This window comes from Marmota monax, unplaced genomic scaffold (genome assembly GCF_021218885.2).
Source record: "Marmota monax isolate L192 unplaced genomic scaffold, Marmota_monax_Labrador192_F-V1.1 WCK01_AAM20220418_F8-fsc00019, whole genome shotgun sequence".
In the NCBI taxonomy this organism is placed as follows: Eukaryota; Metazoa; Chordata; class Mammalia; order Rodentia; family Sciuridae; genus Marmota; species Marmota monax.
This window is the reverse complement of record NW_026695242.1, coordinates 4,864,704-4,884,000: the sequence shown is the minus strand read 5'-3', so window position 1 is coordinate 4,884,000 and position 19,297 is coordinate 4,864,704. Positions and strand designations below refer to the sequence as shown.

At 34.6% G+C, this 19,297-nt stretch overlaps 1 protein-coding gene across 3 annotated transcripts in view; it reads left to right on the top strand.

Annotated features, from left to right (window-relative positions):
- Adk (adenosine kinase) overlaps positions 1 to 19,297 on the top strand; it is a 488,318-nt gene that overhangs the window by 188,751 nt on the left and 280,270 nt on the right. For 2 of the 3 annotated variants that reach the window (XM_046419600.2, XM_046419602.2), the window contains exon 5: positions 15,647 to 15,682. The exons of the other annotated variant lie outside the window; for it this stretch is intronic. In XM_046419600.2, coding sequence (XP_046275556.1) covers positions 15,647 to 15,682 — 36 coding nt within the window. The remainder of the gene's footprint in view (positions 1 to 15,646; positions 15,683 to 19,297) is intronic. 3 annotated transcript variants of the gene reach the window in all.

Below are 19,297 nucleotides of genomic sequence, written 5' to 3'. Positions count from 1 at the left end.
CTGTCGGGTTTTTTTTTTGGGGGGGGGGTGGGAGTAAGTGACAGGCTTACTTTTTTCATTTTCAAGAAAATGTCTGCCGCATGTCTAAGTCTGAATAACTATCATTTGTCTGTCAGTTATTATTTCAAATAAAAATAGTTTTCCATGAAAAAAGCAGCTAGCTCATATAGAAAGTACTGAACAAGTGCTTTTCCTTATGAAACTATTGTACTTAGATGTAATTATTTTTAAAATGTGTTTTATGATTGGTTTATTTGAATCAGGAACTAAAAAATTAAAATATCATATTATTTGTACCTTGGGTCTTTTAGAAGTAATTATCCTACTTTCTTTATAAAAAAATGTTTTATATATATATATATATATATATATATATATATATATATATATTTTAAGTTATAGATGGACACAATACCTTTATTTTGTTTGTTTCTTTTTATGTGGTGCTGAGAATCAAACTAGTGCCTCACACATGCAAGGCAAACTTTTTAAAAGTTTTAAAATTTTTAATCTGTCATTAAAATTTTTGTTTAAAGAAAAACTGGGTTATTTGTCCAGTGGAATTATCTCATAGGGTTATTATTTCCATAATACATAGTGTGGGGTTTTTTGTTTGTTTTATTTTTAATTGTTCCATTAAGTATTCTTTTAGTAGCAGTGATGGCTATGAAATTTTATTGACCTGTTAGTAAGATACAATACATCAAATACTCATGTATCAAGTGCTGAAATACATTAATCAGCAAAACAGACAAAAGTTCTTGCCTTTATGGAGATCATATTTTATTTGGGAGGAAGAAATATAATGAATGTAATTCATAAGTAGATTAGAAGATGATAAGTAATAGAGATAAAAAGTAGAAGAATGTGGCACTGGAAATGGAATAGAAAGGACATTTTACATTTCACATTATTAAACAGTTTCATTGAGAAGATAAGATTTGAGTAAGGACTTTCAGGAAGGAAAGGAACCATGTGGGTATTCAGGAGAAATTCAGCCCAATAGAGAGATTGGTGCCTGCTGAGGGACAGCATGCTTAGCATGTTCTAAAATCTTACAAAGGGTTCCATATGGTTGGAGCAAAATAATGGAGATAAGGTTAGAGAGGCAATAGGAGTGGCTTGAAGTTGTAGGGCTTCAAATTATTAGAAAGATTTTACTTCTTAATGATATAGGGAACATTGCAGAGTTTTGAGCAAAAGGGTAATAAGGGTTAGTTCTGTGTGCCTGGAGTTGAAAATGAAAGTAAGATTAGGAAATAATGCAGTAGTCTAGGCAAATTATGTTTTTTTGATGGGTGATAGCTTTGGAATTAATGAAAAGAGGTTGAAATCTGGAAGTAGTTTGAGAATAGAGCTAGTGTAAAGCTTTTCCAGTGGATTAGATATGGAATGTGAATAACACTGTCCTAACTGATCTTGTTGCCACTCTTCTGATTCTGTATACATAGTGGCAAAAGTGATCCCTACTTACATTTAATAATTTCATTTTCTTCTTTAAAATCATTCAGTGTTATCCTGTTGTACTCTAAATAAAATTTATTTTCCTCACCATAGCCAACAAGGGCTGCATAATCTCGAACCTGTATATTTAACAATTTTTTCCAATCTCCCTTATTGAGTTCCAGCTATGCTGGTGTTCAATCATTTCAACATGCCAAAGTCTTTCCTGCTGCAGTAGCATCACCCTGCTCTACCTTTGGTTTGGAAAGTTTTCCAAGCCCCAATCTGTCTGATTACCTCATTTGTATAGTTTCTGTCTCGGTTTATTTATTTATTTTTATTTTTTTTATTGGTTGTTCAAAACATTACAAAGCTCTTGACATATCATATTTCATACATTAGATTCAAGTGGGTTATGAACTCCCATTTTTACCCCAAATACAGATTGCAGAATCACATCGGTTACACGTCCACATTTTTACATAATGCCCTATTATTAACTGTTGTATTCTGCTACCTTTCCTATCCTCTACTATCCCCCCTCCCCTCCCCTCCCATCTTCTCTCTCTACCCCATCTACTGTAATTCATTTCTCTCCTTGTTTTTTTCCCATTCCCCTCACAACCTCTTATATGTAATTTTGTGTAACAATGAGGGTCTCCTTCCATTTCCATGCAATTTCCCTTTTCTCTCCCTTTCCCTCCCACCTCATGTCTCTGTTTAATGTTAATCTTTTCCTCCTGCTCTTCCTTCCTGCTCTGTTCTTAGTTGCTCTCATTATATCAAAGAAGACATTTGGCATTTGTTTTTTAGGGATTGGCTAGCTTCACTTAGCACAATCTGCTCTAATGCCATCCATTTTCCTGCAAATTCCATGATTTTGTCATTTTTTAGTACTGAGTAATACTCCATTGTGTATAAATGCCACATTTTTTTTTATCCATTCATCTATTGAAGGGCATCTGGGTTGGTTCCACAGTCTAGCTATTGTGAATTGTGCTGCTATGAACATCGATGTGGCAGTATCCCTGTAGTACGCTCTTTTAAGGTCTTCAGGGAACAGTCCGAGAAGGGCAATAGCTGGGTCAAATGGTGGTTCTATTCCCAGCTTTCCCAGGAATCTCCATACTGCTTTCCAAATTGGTCGCACCAATTTGCAGTCCCACCAGCAATGTACAAGAGTACCCTTTTCCCCACATCCTCGCCAGCACTTGTTGTTGTTTGACTTCATAATGGCTTCCAATCTTACTGGAGTGAGATGGTATCTTAAGGTGGTTTTGATTTGCATTTCTCTGACTGCTAGAGATGGTGAGCATTTTTTCATGTACTTGTTGATTGATTGTATGTCCTCCTCTGAGAAGTGTCTGTTCAGGACCTTGGCCCATTTGTTGATTGGGTTATTTGTTATCTTATTATTTAATTTCTTGAGTTCTTTGTATGCTCTGGATATTAGGGCTCTATCTGAAGTGTGAGGAGTAAAAATTTGTTCCCATGATGTAGGCTCCCTATTTACCTCTCTTATTGTTTCTCTTGCTGAGAAAAAACTTTTCAGTTTAAGTAAGTCCCATTTGTTGATTCTTGTTATTAACTATTGTGCTATGGGTGTCCTATTAAGGAATTTGGAGCCCGACCCCACAATATGTAGATCGGAGCCAACTTTTTCTTCTATCAGATGCAGAGTCTCTGATTTGATATCTAGCTCCTTGATCCACTTTGAGTTAACTTTTGTGCATGGCGAGAGGAGGGGATTCAGTTTCATTTTGTTGCATATGGATTTCCAGTTTTCCCAGCACCATTTGTTGAAGATGCTATCCTTCCTCCTTTGCATGCTTTTAGCCCCTTTATCAAATATAAGATAATTGTAACTTTGTGGAGTAGTCTCTGTGTCCTCTATTCTGTACCATTGGTCCACCCGCCTGTTTTGGTACCAGTACCATGCTGTTTTTGTTACTATTGCTCTGTCGTATAGTTTGAAATCTGGTATCGCTATGCCGCCTGATTCACACTTCCTGCTTAGAGTTGCTTTTGCTATTCTGGGTCTTTTATTTTTCCATATGAATTTCATGATTGCTTTATCTATTTCTACAAGAAATGTCATTGGGATTTTGATTGGCATTGCATTAAACCTATAGAGAACTTTTGGTAATATCGCCATTTTGATGATGTTAGTTCTGCCTATCCATGAACAGGGTATATTTTTCCGTCTTCTAAGATCTTCTATTTCTCTCTTTAGGGTTCTGTAGTTTTCATTGTATAAATCTTTCACCTCTTTTGTTAGGTTGATTCCCAAATATTTTATTTTATTTTTTTTTGAGGATATTGTGAATGGGGTGTTTTTCCTCATTTCCGTTTCAGACGTTTTGTTGCTGATATACAGAAATGTCTTTGATTTATGCGTGTTGATTTTATATCCTGCCACTTTGCTGAATTCATTTATTAGTTCTAGTAGTTTCTTTGTAGACCCTTTTGGGTCTTCTAGGTATAGAATCATGTCATCCACAAATAGTGATAATTTAAGTTCTTCTTTTTCTATATTTATGCCTTTAATTTCTTTCGTCTGTCTAATTGCTCTGGCCAATGTTTCGAGAACTATATTGAATAGAAGTGGTGATAGAGGGCATCCCTGTCTTGTTCCAGATTTTAGAGGGAATGCCTTCAATTTTTCTCCATTCAGAATGATGCTAGCCTGAGGCTTAGCATAGATAGCTTTTACAATGTTGAGGTAAGTTCCTGTTATCCCTAGTTTTTCTAATGTTTTGAACATAAAGGGATGCTGTACTTTGTTGAATGCTTTTTCTGTGTCTATCGAGATGATCATATGGTTCTTATTTTTGAGTCTATTGATGTGGTGGATAACATTTATTGATTTCCGTATATTGAACCATCCTTGCATCCCAGGTATGAATCCTACTTGATCATGGTGCACAATTTTTTTGATGTGTTTTTGTATCTGATTCACCAGAATTTTACTGAGGATTTTTGCATCTAGGTTCATTAGAGATATTGGTCTGTAGTTTTCTTTCTTTGAGGTGTCTTTGTCTGGTTTCGGAATCAGGGTGATGTTGGCCTCATAGAATGAATTTGGAAGAGCTCCCTCTTTTTCTGTTTCCTGAAATAACTTGAAAAGTATTGGTATTAATTCTTCTTTAAAGGTTTTGTAAAACTCCGCTGTATACCCATCCGGTCCTGGGCTTTTCTTGGTTGGTAGTCTTTTGATTGCTTCTTCTATTTCATCCATTGATATTGGTCTGTTCAAATTGTGTGTATCCTCCTGACTCAGTCTGGGCAAATCATAAGACTGAATAAATTTACCGATGTCTTCACTATCTTCTATTTTATTGGAATATAGATTTTCAAAATAATTTCTAATTGTCTTCTGTATTTCTGTAGCATCTGTTGTGATATTGCCTTTTTCATCCCGTATGTTAGTAATTTGAGTTCTCTCTCTTCTTCTCTTCATTAGCATGGCTAAGGGTCTGTCGATCTTATTTATTTTTTCGAAGAACCAACTTTTAGTTTTGTTAATTTTTTCAATAGTTTCTTTTGTTTCAATTTTGTTGATTTCCGCTCTGATTTTAATTATTTTTTGCCTTCTGCTACATTTGCTGTTGTTTTGCTCTTCCTTTTCTAGGGCTTTGAGATGAAGTGTGAGCTCATTTATTTGTTGGTTTTTCCTTTTTTTGAGGAATGACCTCCAGGCGATGAATTTCCCTCTTAAAACTGCTTTCATTATATCCCATAGATTCCGATATGTTGTGTCTGTATTTTCATTTATCTCTACGAATTTTTTGATTTCCTCCTTTATGTCTTCTGTAACCCATTGATCATTCAGTAACATATTATTCATTTTCCATGTGATGTAGGGTTTTTCCTTCCTTCTTTTATCATTGATTTCCAGTTTCATTCCATTATGATCAGATAAAATGCATGGTATTATCTCCACCCCTTTATATTTACTGAGGGTTGCCCTATGGCATAATATGTGGTCTATTTTTGAGAAGGATCCATGTGCTACTGAGAAAAAAGTATATCCACTTGATGATGGTTGATGTATTCTATATATGTCAGTTAAGTCTAGGTTATTGATTGTGATATTGAGTTCTATAGTTTCTTTATTCAACTTTTGTTTGGAGGATCTGTCCAATAGTGAGAGAGGTATGTTGAAATCACCCATAATTATTGTGTTGTGATCTATTTGATTCTTGAATTTTAGGAGATTTTGTTTTATGAACGTCGCAGCACCCTTATTTGGTGCATAAATATTGATAATTGTTATGTCTTGTTGGTGAATGGTTCCTTTTAACAGTACATAATGTCCTTCCTTATCCCTTTTGATTAACTTAGTCTTGAAGTCGATTTTATTCGATATGAGGATGGCCACCCCTGCTTGCTTAAGAGGACCGTGTGCGTGGTATATTTTTTCCCAACCTTTCACCTTCAGCCTGTGTATGTCTTTTCCAATCAGATGTGTCTCCTGGAGGCAGCATATTGTTGGATTTGTTTTTTTTAATCCATGTTACCAGCCTATGTCGCTTTATTGGAGAGTTTAAGCCATTAACGTTTAGAGTTACTATTGATATATGGTTTGTACTTCCAGCCATATTTGATTATTTATCTTTTTTTTTTAATTTAGTTTGTTTCTCCATGGTTAGCTCCCCCCCCTCGCTTTACTGAGGTACTTCCCACTGTTGGTTTTGGTTATTGTTTTTCATTTCTTCCTCGTGTATTGTTTTGCTCAAGATGGTTTGCAGTGCTGGTTTTCTGGCTGCAAATTCTTTTAACTTTTGTTTATCATGAAAGATTTTTATTTCGTTGTCGTACCTGAAGCTTAATTTTGCTGGATACAAAATTCTTGGTTGGGGGCTGGGGATGTGGCTCAAGCGGTAGCGCGCTCACCTGGCATGCGTGCGGCCCGGGTTCGATCCTCAGCACCACATACAAACAAAGACGTTGTGTCTGCCGAGAACTAAAAAAAATAAATAAATAAAATTCTTGGTTGGCATCCATTGTCTTTCAGCGTTTGAAATACGTTGTTCCAGGATCTTCTCGCTTTCAGCATCTGTGGTGAAAAATCCGTTATTAACCTTATTGGTTTACCCCTGAATGTAATCTGCCTCCTTTCCCTTGTAGCTTTTAATATTTTCTCTTTGATCTGTATATTGGATATCTTCATAACAATATGTCTTGGCGTTGGTCTACTGTCATTTTGTATGCTTGGTGTCCTGTATACATCGACAGTTTGTTTTTTTTTTTTTTACATCGACAATTTGTATATCTGTTTCCTTTTTTATTTCTGAAAAGTTTTCTATAATGATTTCATTCAGCCGGTTGCTCATTCCCTTGGATTGAACCTCTATACCTTCCTCTATCCCGATGACTCTTAAGTTTGGTTTTTTTATGTAATCCCATATCTCTTGGATGTATTTCTTGTGATTTTTTACCAGCCTTTCTGAGTTGGCTAGACTCTTTTCAGGATGATATATTTTGTCTTCATTATCTGACGTTCTGGCTTCTACTTGCTCCACTCTGTTAGTGATACTCTCATTTGAGTTTTTAATTTGTTTATAGTTTCCTGCATTTCTAGAAGTATTGTTTATTTTTTTTTATAATCTCTATCTCCTGATAAAGATGCTTATTTGCTTCTTTTATCTGTTTATGTAATTCATTTTCAATGTGTTCTTTCACTGTTTGAATTTGCTGTCTCATATCCACTGTCTAAGGTATTCCTTGAGTTCTTTATTTGGCCATTTTGGCCATTTTTCTGATGCCTCCAGGTCCTCCTAAATATTTAGGCTGTCCTGCATTGTTTGTACTCCTTATCTTCCTTGCTTTTTCATGCTGCTCATGTTACTTCTTGTTCTGTTTGACTGCTGAGTTACTGTTTACTCCTATAAATTTATTTGATGCTTGGGAGGAAAGATATTAGAAGGGAAGGGAAGAAGTCACTGTCGCTGCCGGTTTCAATGACGTTATCTCCTCCGCCGCATTCTGATGACGTCAGTTCTCTGCCATGGTGGTATCCCATGCAAATGGCGACAGTTCATTCCCTTTGTTGGGTGACCAATGCAACGGGTGTGTCCTGACTGGCTCTGCCAAGCCCCGTCTCAATCCTGTGGCCACTGCCTATGAAGGCTTGGTTGGTATTAACCTCCGCAAGTTCAGAAGGGCCGACCAGTTGTTTCAGCGGTATCGTTTAGTGCTGAGTCACAGCGGTTTTTCTGCGAGATGCAGGTGAACGGGAGCTTGAATTCAGCCTATCCGGGCTCGGTGTGTGTTCTCTATGTCTCAGTTTAAATGGCCAGTATTTCCTTCCTTGCCCTGCCCGACTCAGTGTCCTCTCTTTTATCTTTTCCTGAATAGTCTTAAAATTATTTTCTCTAATACTTTTGTTTGCTTTGTGTGTGTGTGTGTGTGTGTTTTTTTCTTACTTTATTTGGAATCTCTGATATAAGAACCATGCCTAAATAGTCAATATAATTAATGATATTTTTATTGAAATGGTTCTATCGTCCGGGCATTGTTCTGTTACAGGAACACAAATTTAAACAAAGTAAGTAAACAAATGAACAAACAAAACATTTAAATTACATGCTAGAGTAGCACACTCTGGGACATTTTATGTAACTTGGGCTTCAGATCAGTCTTATTATTTTGATATTCACTTTCCTTATTCATCCATTATAGTTTGCTTATTGTCAGGTGGTCATAAGTGATTCTTTATTACAAAATAGAATATTTCTTTATTGAAATCCACTTAGCTATTAATGTTTAGACAAATCCTTAAATTTTAGGAGATAACTCTACTCATACAGTTATACTATCAGGGAGATGTGTCAAAGGAACTTTAAGGATGCCTCCACTCTCAACCTGCTTTTCCCTTGAAACCAACATCCTAAGGGTGGGGTAAGAAAGAGAATATATGGCGTGAGTTCAGGTTTACTACTGTAGTGTTTTTAAGAAAGAGTCCTGTTACCATGACAACAAATGCATGAATTTCAAGTGGAAAATTTTTTAGCATATGGGACTGATAAAATTGTAGCATCCTGTTCTCTCTAAAATGGAATTTTTTCTTATCAATTTAAAAAAAAATTCTAAAATCTTATTAGAATTAATTGTAAAATATTTCCATGATACTGTTTTCAAGTTATTTATTTTAACTTATAACCAAAAGCATATACTTTAATACATGTTCGAGGCAGATGGTTAAATATTTGATTCAACATTAAAATTACTTTTCTAATTTTTACTAGATCTTTGCTAAATGGTAAATAAAATGCTAAATAGTTTAATGTATTGGGAGTTCTTGACAATAGAAAATGACCTGCCACTTTATAGATTCCTGTGCCTTAAATGCTTCCTAACTCCAGTAAAGGAAAGCTGTTAAGCTTTAAGTGCTCTGTCATATTTGCAGGCTTTTATAGTAGAAGAGAACAGCAGTCAGCAATGATGATGGAAAACGATGGCAGGTAGACTTAAAAACACCATAAAGCACAGACGATTGTGTGTAATGCCTTGAATTGAATCCTTTTTGAATGAAATGATCAGCCATATGTGCCACTCTTATGGACCCTGTAAGAAGAGGAGAAGAAATGTGCCCTAATGCTAACTGTGCATGAAATTGCAGTGTTAGGAGATATTGACCAGATGTTTCAATCTCAACAAATAGCTTGTTATGTGACTGAGTGAAAATATCTTTGCTGCTTTGATCACATACACCTTGAAGGAAGGGGTAATTTAATAGAAGCTGTCATAGTTCATCATTGTCAATAAACTTTGACTTGACCTTTGCCTCATGTTTTTGATGTTGCTGCTGATAGGTGTTGATGGGCAGCTGTTTACTGCCTTGAGGGATTTTTACTTTTTATAAACCATATGCTAGAAACAGTAAAGAAATAGGATTTTTGTCCATTCTTTTCTTGCTCTTTGGTTATTAGTTGGCATACTTCTCTGTGGATTTTATAGAATTTCTGGGCAGAAGCATCTGAGTGACATTCTTACTTCAAAAGACCACTGGTTTTTCTGTAGAGATTTTTTTCGTTTCCTCACTTTTCAGTCCCATTTTTAGTTTGCCACAACTTCTAAGGTGATTTTTTTTTTTCTTGTTTCAAATACAAAACATTCTTCTGGATTTTCTTGTAGCTAAAAGTATTAGATCTTTTAGAACATCACTGTAATTTCCTGAGATGGACAATTAAGGACATTAATAGCTAGAGATATTAAGTTACTTACATAGTTTCACACAATTACTTCCTTCTAGACTAGCTCTGTAACCCAATTCTGACCATACTTCTGTGCTTTTCATTCTTAATATCTAGAGTAATAAGTGGATACTATTTAAAATCAGACAGAACTTGGTCTGCTGCCAACCTACCCTCTCTGATTTTTCACTTGTAAATTGTGGTAAGGTAAATACCTACTTTATGTTTGGTCGTTTGGATTAAATAACATGGTAGGTAAAGCACTAGCCTCATACCCAACATATATTAAGTACGTAGTAAGTAATTTAACTCTTAACTGTTAATTGTTTCTAACTCATCTTTGGCTAATCATAGTGTTTTGTAGATGGATCTTTAGCTTATACTTGGTTTTAGCACAGTTTTTCTTAAGTTTACATAAGAAAGTATTTGAAATATATAGGGAAAATGATAATGTGATTTTTAAAACTATTTTAATATAATTTTGATAAAGGTGTAGATAAATAGTTCTTTAAAGAAAATGGCAGTAATAACCTGCTTTGGAATTTAAAGAACTATTTATCTATTTATCTACTGCCATCTTCTTTAATTTGTATATGGTATTTGTAGTAGTTTTTTTAAATCTTGGGAGAACATAGAAATAGATTCCAAACTGCCCATTTGATAGAATTCTTGGTCCTTCCGTGCTCCTGGTGATAATAAAAATGTGAAGCTTATTATAACACCACACCATTTGCTCTATTGTTAGGATCCAGTGTAAGTCTTTTATGTTTATTTAATATCTTCAGATGAAACTGTTTTCTTGGTTAATTTGATACAATCCTATAACTTTGTTGCTCTTTTGCTTAAAACAAAAAAGGCTTTCTCCTGACTATCTTTGTTGTGTCTACAATCCCCACCCTGCCCACCTCCCTGGTCTGGATTGCCTAGACTCTTTCAGTAATCTGATAAAATCTGTAATCCTCTTCTAAAAACTACAGCAAAGTTCTCTTACAATTTAAGGAAGTTTTTTGCCACCCCACCCCCCGCCTTTCTCCCAATTATACCCTGCCATGTAAGGGTTCAGGGGCTTCAGGCAGGCTTAGAAAATAAAATTCAAACTCCCTTTTAAGGCTAAGGGTATAGCTTGGGCAGAGCGCTTGTCTAGCTAGCATGTGTGAAGCACTGGGTTTGATCCTTAGCACTACATTAAAAAAAAAACAAAATAAAGGCATGCTGTCCATCTACAACTACAAAAAACATTTTTAAAGAATGATTTTAAGTATTTTACAGTTTTCCTAAGAAATAATAACAATGTTAACAATGCTGATACAATATTTACAACAGTAGGTTTTTTTCCGATTGGTGCGTTATAGTTAGTGGAATTCATTATGCCATCGTCATACATGCACACAACATATTTTGCTCAATTTTCTCTCCCCCACTGTAACTTCCTTTTCTCTGTCCTCCTCCCTCCCCTTTATCCACATGTTCTACTGCACTGATCTCACTTCTATTATTATTTTAATTAGTGCATTATCATCATATGTATAAATGCAGTTCATTATGGTTTATTTGACAAACAGCATAATTTGGTAGGTTTCATTATCTAGTACTTCCTCATGACTTTCCCTCCTCTTTCCCTCTGGATCCCCTCCTTTTACTTTGTTGGCCTCTCTTCTCCACTCTCCTCCGTGCCTCTCTCCCCAGCATATGAGAGAAAACATTTGGTCCTTTACTTTCTGAGTCTGCTTATTTCACTTAGCATTATGTTCTCCAGTTCTGTCCATTTACTAGCAAATGACATAATTTCATTTTTCTTTATGGCTGAGTAAAACTTTATTATGTATATATTCCTTTTTTTAACTTTAGGTGGACACAATATCTTTATTTTACACTTATGTGGTGCTGAGGATCGAACCCAGTAACTCATGCATGCTAGGCAAGCGCTCTACCACTGAGCCACAACCCCAGCCCATATTCCATATTTTCTCTATCCTTTCGTCTGTTGGGTATTTAGACTGGTTCCATAATTTGTCTATACAATAGCTGTTTTCATGGTAATAATTAAAAATTATTCTGTGCAAAACTCATGCCAGGTTATATGCTGAATCTTTAACCTATATTAATGGTTATTTTATTAGTGATATCCAAATAGAATAGAATAAGTTTAATTTTTTTATGTACTTTAGAAAATACTGTAGTTTTAGAATGCAATTTTAAAGAAGAGATTAAATATTTTGATACTAAGACCCTTTCTTGTTCATCTTTGTATTTAAAAGTGCCCAAATCCTTTTTGAAATACTGAATTTACTTTTAGTTTCCTAATTCTTTAAGTTTGTCTGTCTGTCTCTCTTTCTCTTCCTCCTCCTCCTCCCACAACTGAAGCCAGACTTGGTGGTGCAAGCCTGTAATCCCAGGAATTTAGGAAGTTGAAGCATGAGGATCACAAGTTCAAAGCCAGTTTAGCAACTTAGTGAGATCCTCAGCAACGTAGTGAGATCCTGTCTCAAAATAAAAAATAAAAGGGCTGAAGATGTTGCTGGGTTCAATGCCTAGTACTACCAAAAAAAAAAAAAAAATTATCTCACCCAAGACCTGTATATCTCCTACTTCCTACTTATAGTTGTAATGGAAAAAATATCTTTTTTTTTCCTGTCTTCTAAATTATGAATTAGGGCCAATGTAGCAAAAAAGACAGGTTTACAAAAAATACGGATTTATTTAATGTAGGTTTTACATGATGTGGAGGCTTCTTAAATGAAATGAAAGACAGATTTTGATACTAAGTTTGACAAAAAGTAGAGAGTTGTAGGAATATATGATGGTACAAAACAGGTATGAGCTACGAGTAGTAAATTGGGAAAGTCAGCAAGGCTTCTGTTTGTCTTCAAAAGCATCTCAGTGTCCTGCCTTCTTCTAAGATAAGGGTGTTCCCTTCTTCCAGGTAATAGAATACCTCTCACATGAGGGAGGGATCAGAAAGTCCTTTCTGCACTTCTGTTCTTTAGGTTCCTTTAGCTTAAAATATTCAGTATGCCAAATGCCATGATGTGTGGTATGATGTCCTAAACCCCTCATAGCTAAGTATCCACTGAGAGAAGTTTCCTCATATTTCTCTTAGAAAGTTTTCTTTGGCTATTTCCAGAGTCTGAGTAGGTCCTTCTACTATGTGCTCGACAGCTTCTGTGTATGTACATCTCAATGAATAAACGGTAACATACTTTAGTCTGTAATATTGATTGGAATGTAGCAGCCACTTTTTAGATTTAGGAATGTACCCTACAACTGTTAAAGAACTAAGAAAGTAGTCTGTTGAACAGAAAATTATAGTTAAATGAAAATAATTTTATAATAGGAATGATACAATTTGCTGTGGCAACATAGAACTTGGACATCTAGACTAGAGTTCAGGAAATTATTGCTCATGAAAATAAGACCTAAAACCTAAATAGGAAGCTAGAAAGAACAGGAGACAGAATAAATACTGGAACACTGAAGAGTGTTAATACCTTATAATGAACTCAGAGAAGCAGTTGATGGTTCATTCATTAAGTTATTTACATTTGAACTTTGCTTAAGAAATTTGGGTAACTATTGAAGGATGCTTTAGGAAAACCATTCAAATTGCAGTGGATTGGAAGAAAACTAGATAGAAGGTAGGGAGATGAGTTAAGCTTTTGCAAATGGTTATGAGAGCAGAGAGAGAAGGGGAGGTACTGTTTATGGATAAACATTTCCTTTTGAAATAATGAAAATGTCCTGGACTTTGATAATGGTGATGGTTGCACAACCTTGTGAATATACAGAAACCAACTGAATTGTACATTTTTAGGTAGTAAACTTTATGGAACATGAAGATGTTTTAGTTTTTAAAAATTTAAAAGGAACTTTGCAGTAGTCTTAATTGAGAAGTTGGGAGCTTTGGTGAAAGTGATGATAGAAATAGAAATAGATCAATTTAATAGGCAAAAACAGGACTCAGTAGGTATTAAGGTGTTCAGGTCGGACATCTAAAGACAGGTCTAAAGTTAAAATAGAGATGAAGAGTTTCAGCATATAGATGACAATTGAAACCATGGGAGCAGATTAGGTCATATTCAGAGGAATTGTATAGCGAGACACTGCTTTATCTATTGCTAATTAAAATAATGTCAAACAAATATTAGGGAAGTAAAAATATTGATAGAATGAATTGGGGTAATATATAGACTAAGAATTCTTTTCATATTTCAACAGTTTCCTTTTATCATTATCATTAGTACTCTATAACAAACACTGCCTTAGGCTCCTTGCTTGCATTACTTATTCAGTCTTCCCAATAATTGCTCAACAAATGACCTGTGATAGAGTAGGTTGTTTGCCAACAAATGGATAAATAAACTTGGATCTACCTGAGTCTCAAGTTTATGGGGTTTTTTTGTTTGTTTGTTTTTTTCCCTACTAGGCTAAAGTTTCCCAAAGTCTGTTCAGAGAAAAAGATGTTAACAGATGCTGGGTACAGTGCCACATGCCTGTAATCCCAATAGCTCTTGAGGCTGAGCAGGAGGATCATGAGTTCAAAGCCAGCCTCAGCAATTTTAGGGAGGCTCTATGCAACTCAGAGAGACCCTGTCTCTAAATTAAAAAAAAAAAAAAAAAAAAAAACAAGGGGGCTGGATATGTGACTCACAGGTTGAGTGCCCTTTAATTCAATCCCAGGTACCAAGAAAAAGAAAAGTGTTAATAGGTATTTATGAAGAACAACAAGCAAACAGTTATTGGGGATAATATTGTTAGCAATTAACTTTTATTAATAGAATGCTTCCCAATGGGAAAAACGGAGCATTTTTATTAGGAAGGGGACATAACATAGAAGGTATTGAGCAAGAATGAGTTCTTAATATTTATGAAAATCTTGTATTCCACCTCGTTTCTCATGGTTGTATCAGAGCCCTCTATGAATAATCAGTTCTTCCATAAAACAGTGTGATAGATGGTATTTTCCTAATCAGTCTCCTTCAGTTTTGATTTCCTTTGCAGTGTGCTTGTTGCTCTTTCCCAGTTTTGACATTTAATTTCTTTTAGTTGTGCTTTTCAGTTTTCCTGAAATGCCTCTGGTATAAAATTTCTTTGACTTATCTTGCAACTATTTTAGTATCTAGGTGTCATTCTTCATCATTCAGTTATGAATTGAATTAAAAGTATAAGGCATTTTCTTAGAAATTACTGGCTCTTAGGTATCATTGGCAGTTACATTGTCCTAAATGCTGTATCTAGGTGATGAAGAAGAAATTCATCTGGAATGTGAAGTTAATAGAATCCTTCCATGTGTTGTTAAAAGACTTTTAATGTGAAATTTCATGTGTCATTTATTCGGTACCTATTTAAATTCAATTGTAAATTTTCTCCTTGTTCCTTACCTTAGTGAGGCACCATGCCTTATAATCTCAATCCTTTGCTCAAAACCCTTTTTGAGCTTTCTTCTACCTACAAAATGCAGTTTAAACTTTTTAAAGTGACATTTAATTATCTGGTCTAGGCCTACCTTTCCCCTTAGGCAGTAACCTCCTACCTAGTTACTTTGTCATTCTACTCCTAATTTTCTTTTATTTCTCTTTTTCATTGTTTCTGTTAGCAGTATACTCTTGTTTCCCAAACTGTGTGCTCCTAAGTTTCCTAGGGTGCTATAACAAACCCACATAGTCTGCAGGATATATAAATTTTCAAGGGAAACTCAGTGACATCTTTCAAATATGGCATGTACAACTAGCTCTAGATATTTCAGTTTTTCCATTAGATTGCTACTTTCCTTTCATTGGCATCATACGTACATTGCAAAACCTTTTCCTTTTTTCGTGGGGTGACTATGATAAAAAGTAAATTCTGCACAAAAATCAAGGTGAAACAGGAAATGAGAGAGGTGATATCCAGTCTGATTCTGAGCTTAAAAGTTTTGTAGTACCCAAGAGGCACTAAATTTTAGGAAATAAATATAATAAATACTTTTGGTTGGAACTAATTGGTTAACAAATGGTATTTTTCCCCAGGGGCACCATGGTAATATTATTAAAACAGGAAAGGAGGTAAGTGCTATGATGTGTGCCTCTACTTCCTTTCTAGTTCATAATTGCTTCTGTAAAATTAAACCTTCCCTTAAGTACTGGGGATTGAACCCAGGGCCTCATGCGTGTTAAATAATTGCTCTACCACTGAGCTGTATTCCCAGCCTTTTTTTTTTTTAATATTTTTTTAGTTGTAGTTGGACACAATATCTTTATTTGTTTTTATGTGGTGCTGAGCATTGAACCCAGTGCCTCACAAGTATGAAGCGGGCGGTCTACACTGAGCTACAGCTCCAGCCCCAAGCCTTTTTATTTTTTACTTTAAGACAGCATCTCACTAAGTTGCCAGGGCTGGCCTTAAACTTGCCATCCTCTCGCTTCAACATCCTGAGTACCTGGCGCGTGCCACCGTGTCTTACTAGATAGACCAATTTTTGAGTGTAAATCACATGATCAAAAGTAAAGGTCCCATTCTGTCAGTGTCTTGCTACCAAAAATAGCTAAAATGTCAGCTAGTTTCCTGTGCTGAAATATTTAATGGTGAACTTATAACAAAACCTGCTGAATATTTCTTCTGTTTATCTATTTTTGTGATTATTTATTGATACTTTGTGTTTATTGGTTTGTAATGTAGGCATTTTAATTCATTTAAATTCTGATTGCAGAGTAACTAATAAATCAGTTTAAAAACAGCATAGAGTTCATATAGCTCTTTGTCCAGACTGTAGTTGGAACCTATAAACTCTCTGATTACAGATATGCTAGATTACTTATAATGGCTCCACATTCATTTCACAGGAAGTTTACTATTATTTTAATGGCAAGTAAATGTAATGTAATGTAACCATGGTATAAGTTGCTTTTAGGTTTTTTGGTTTTGGGTTTTTTTTTTTTTAAGTATAGTAGACCTTCTTATCAATGGGGGATTTGTTTCAAGCTGCCCACTGGATCCCTCAACTTACAAATAGTAATGAACCCTAGGTATACTACATTTTGTCTATGTATACATACTTATGATCAAACTTAATTTATAAATTGGGCACAGCATTAGAGCAACAATAATAACTAATGATAGAAAAGTTATAGCAATATACTGTAAGAAAATGGCCAGTGTCACTACTCTTACATTTGGGGCTGTCATTAAGTAAAATAGAGGTACTTGAACACAAGCACTGTAATACCAAAACAGTTGATAAGTAACTCAAAAGAGGTAATATAGATAATGTGGATATGGTAAACAAAAGTGTGATTCATGACCTGATTGGAACAAAAAGTGTAGAGGGTGATGGCAGAGGATCATGCTACTCATAAGAGTTTGTCTTTTAAAACTTGTGAAATGTTTATTTCTGGAATAAATAATTATATTAGTCAACTTTTAAATGTATAGTTCAATAGTGTACAGTTTCTTTGGGTTACTGTAGAGCAAGTCTCCAAAACTTTTTGACTTGCATCATTGAAACTCTATACCTACCAAACATTTAATTCCCCTCCTCCTTAGCCCTTGTCCTTGCAAACTTCTTTGCTCCTTTCTGACTATGAGTAGAATCATAAAATATTTTCCTTTAGTGACCTTATTTCACTTAGCAGAATATTCTTGAGGTTCATCCTTTTTGTTGCATATGACAGGATGGCCTTATTTTCTAACATTGCATAATATTCTGTTATTTATATATATTATATATATAATATATATGTATACCTAATTTTCTTCATCTCTTTTTCTATTGATGAATATTTGGATGACTTTCACCGGTTGGCTATTGCAAGTAATCCTATAATGAACTTGACTGGGCAGACATCTCTTTTTAGATTCTGCTTTCAATTATCATTGCTTGATTATATGTTAATATCTTTCTTCTTATTTTTTGTTAAGGAACTTCCTTCACTATTTCAGAGTGACTGCACCATTTCACATTTCCGCCCTTACTGCATAAAGGTTCCAATATCTCCACTTCCTCACTAATATTTATTTTCTACTCTTTTCATAGTGGACATTCTGGTCAGTGTGAAATGAGGTCTCACTGAGGTTTTGGTTTGCATTTCCCACATCATTCATTAGTGATGTTAAACTTCTTTACATGTGCTTATTGGCCCATTGTGTGTATGTGTACAATACGTATAATACATACTTGAGACCTGTCTATTAAAGTCCTTTGACCATTTTTTAATCAGGTTATTTGTTTTGTTGTTTTTGAGTTACAGGAGTTCCTTATCTATTCTGGATATTAACCTCTCATCAGATGTATAGTTTGGAAATAAGGTGCCTTTTCACTTAATTGGATTGTCCTTTTCTGGTACTTGAATTTGTTTTACCCACATTTGTCTATTTTCCTTTTTATTCCCTGTGCTTTTGTTGTTATGTTAAGAAATCATTGCCAAATCCAGTGTCCTGAAGCTTTCTCCATATGTTTTTAAATAATATATGTTCTTGATTTTTATTCTTTCTTTAAATCATTTATTTACTTTTAAAAATCTTGTTTTGTTGTAGGTGAACACAATACCTTTGGTTTATTTATTTATTTTTATGTGGTGCCAAGGATCAAACCTAGTACCTTACATGTTCCAGGCAAGCACTCTGCCACTGAACTACAACCCCAACCGTATATTTATTATTAAACCTTACTTTTTAGAAAATTTTTTTCTGATTTCACAAAATATCCTAGAAATTGTTTCATATAGATGGATTGTTTTATAGAGTGTTTTCTTGTTTTATTTGGGTTTTGTTTTTATCTACTTTTTGTTTGTGATGACTATGTGGTATTCTACTGAATGGATTTATCCTAGTTTATTTAGGCAGTCTTCTATAGATAGACTTTTAGGTTGCTGTAACTTTTTGCCATGACAAATAGTATCTCAAGGAATACTATATTATTTTATACTATATTATTTTATATTTGTGTATGTCTCTTCAAGGTAAATCCCTAAAGATGAGATTGCTGGTCTTTATGAAGTTACTCTCTCTCACTCCTATAGCTTTTTTTTTTTTTTTTTTTATCTTCTCTCATCATTGCTTTACTTCTCAAATATACATGCATTATATTCTTTTTTTTTTTTTTTTAAGAAATGAATGTCATTTATTGGATATGCAAACTTTTTTTTTTTTTTTTTTTTTTGTACCAGGGATTGAGCTCAAGGACATTCAACACACCTTATTTTGTATTTTATTTAGAGACAGGGTCTCTCTGAGTTGCTAAGCGCCTTGCCACTGCTGAGGCTGGCTTTGAATTCGAGGTCCTCTATCTCAGACTCCCAAGCTGCTGGGATTACAAGCATGCACCACCAAGCCTGGCACATGCATTATATTCTAAATATTTGATAATATGTTTCAATGTTGATACTTTTTACATGCATTATCCATATATAAAGTAGTACATTACTTATATACAGAGTGTTTTGCTGACTATATTTAAAATAAACAATGGTGACTTTAGAATCACAAAAGCATGAGAGCTCTCAGGGAGTTGAGCTAATTATGCAAGAGAGTTCAAATCACTGAAAAAGCATGCATCATAAAAGAATTCCATCATCATTCTTTTATAGCAAAAAAATGTTTGAGATTTTAAAAGCATTTAGTAGATATGAGCATATTTTACAATAATTTATATTTGAAGGATCATTATAAGAAGTACTACAGTA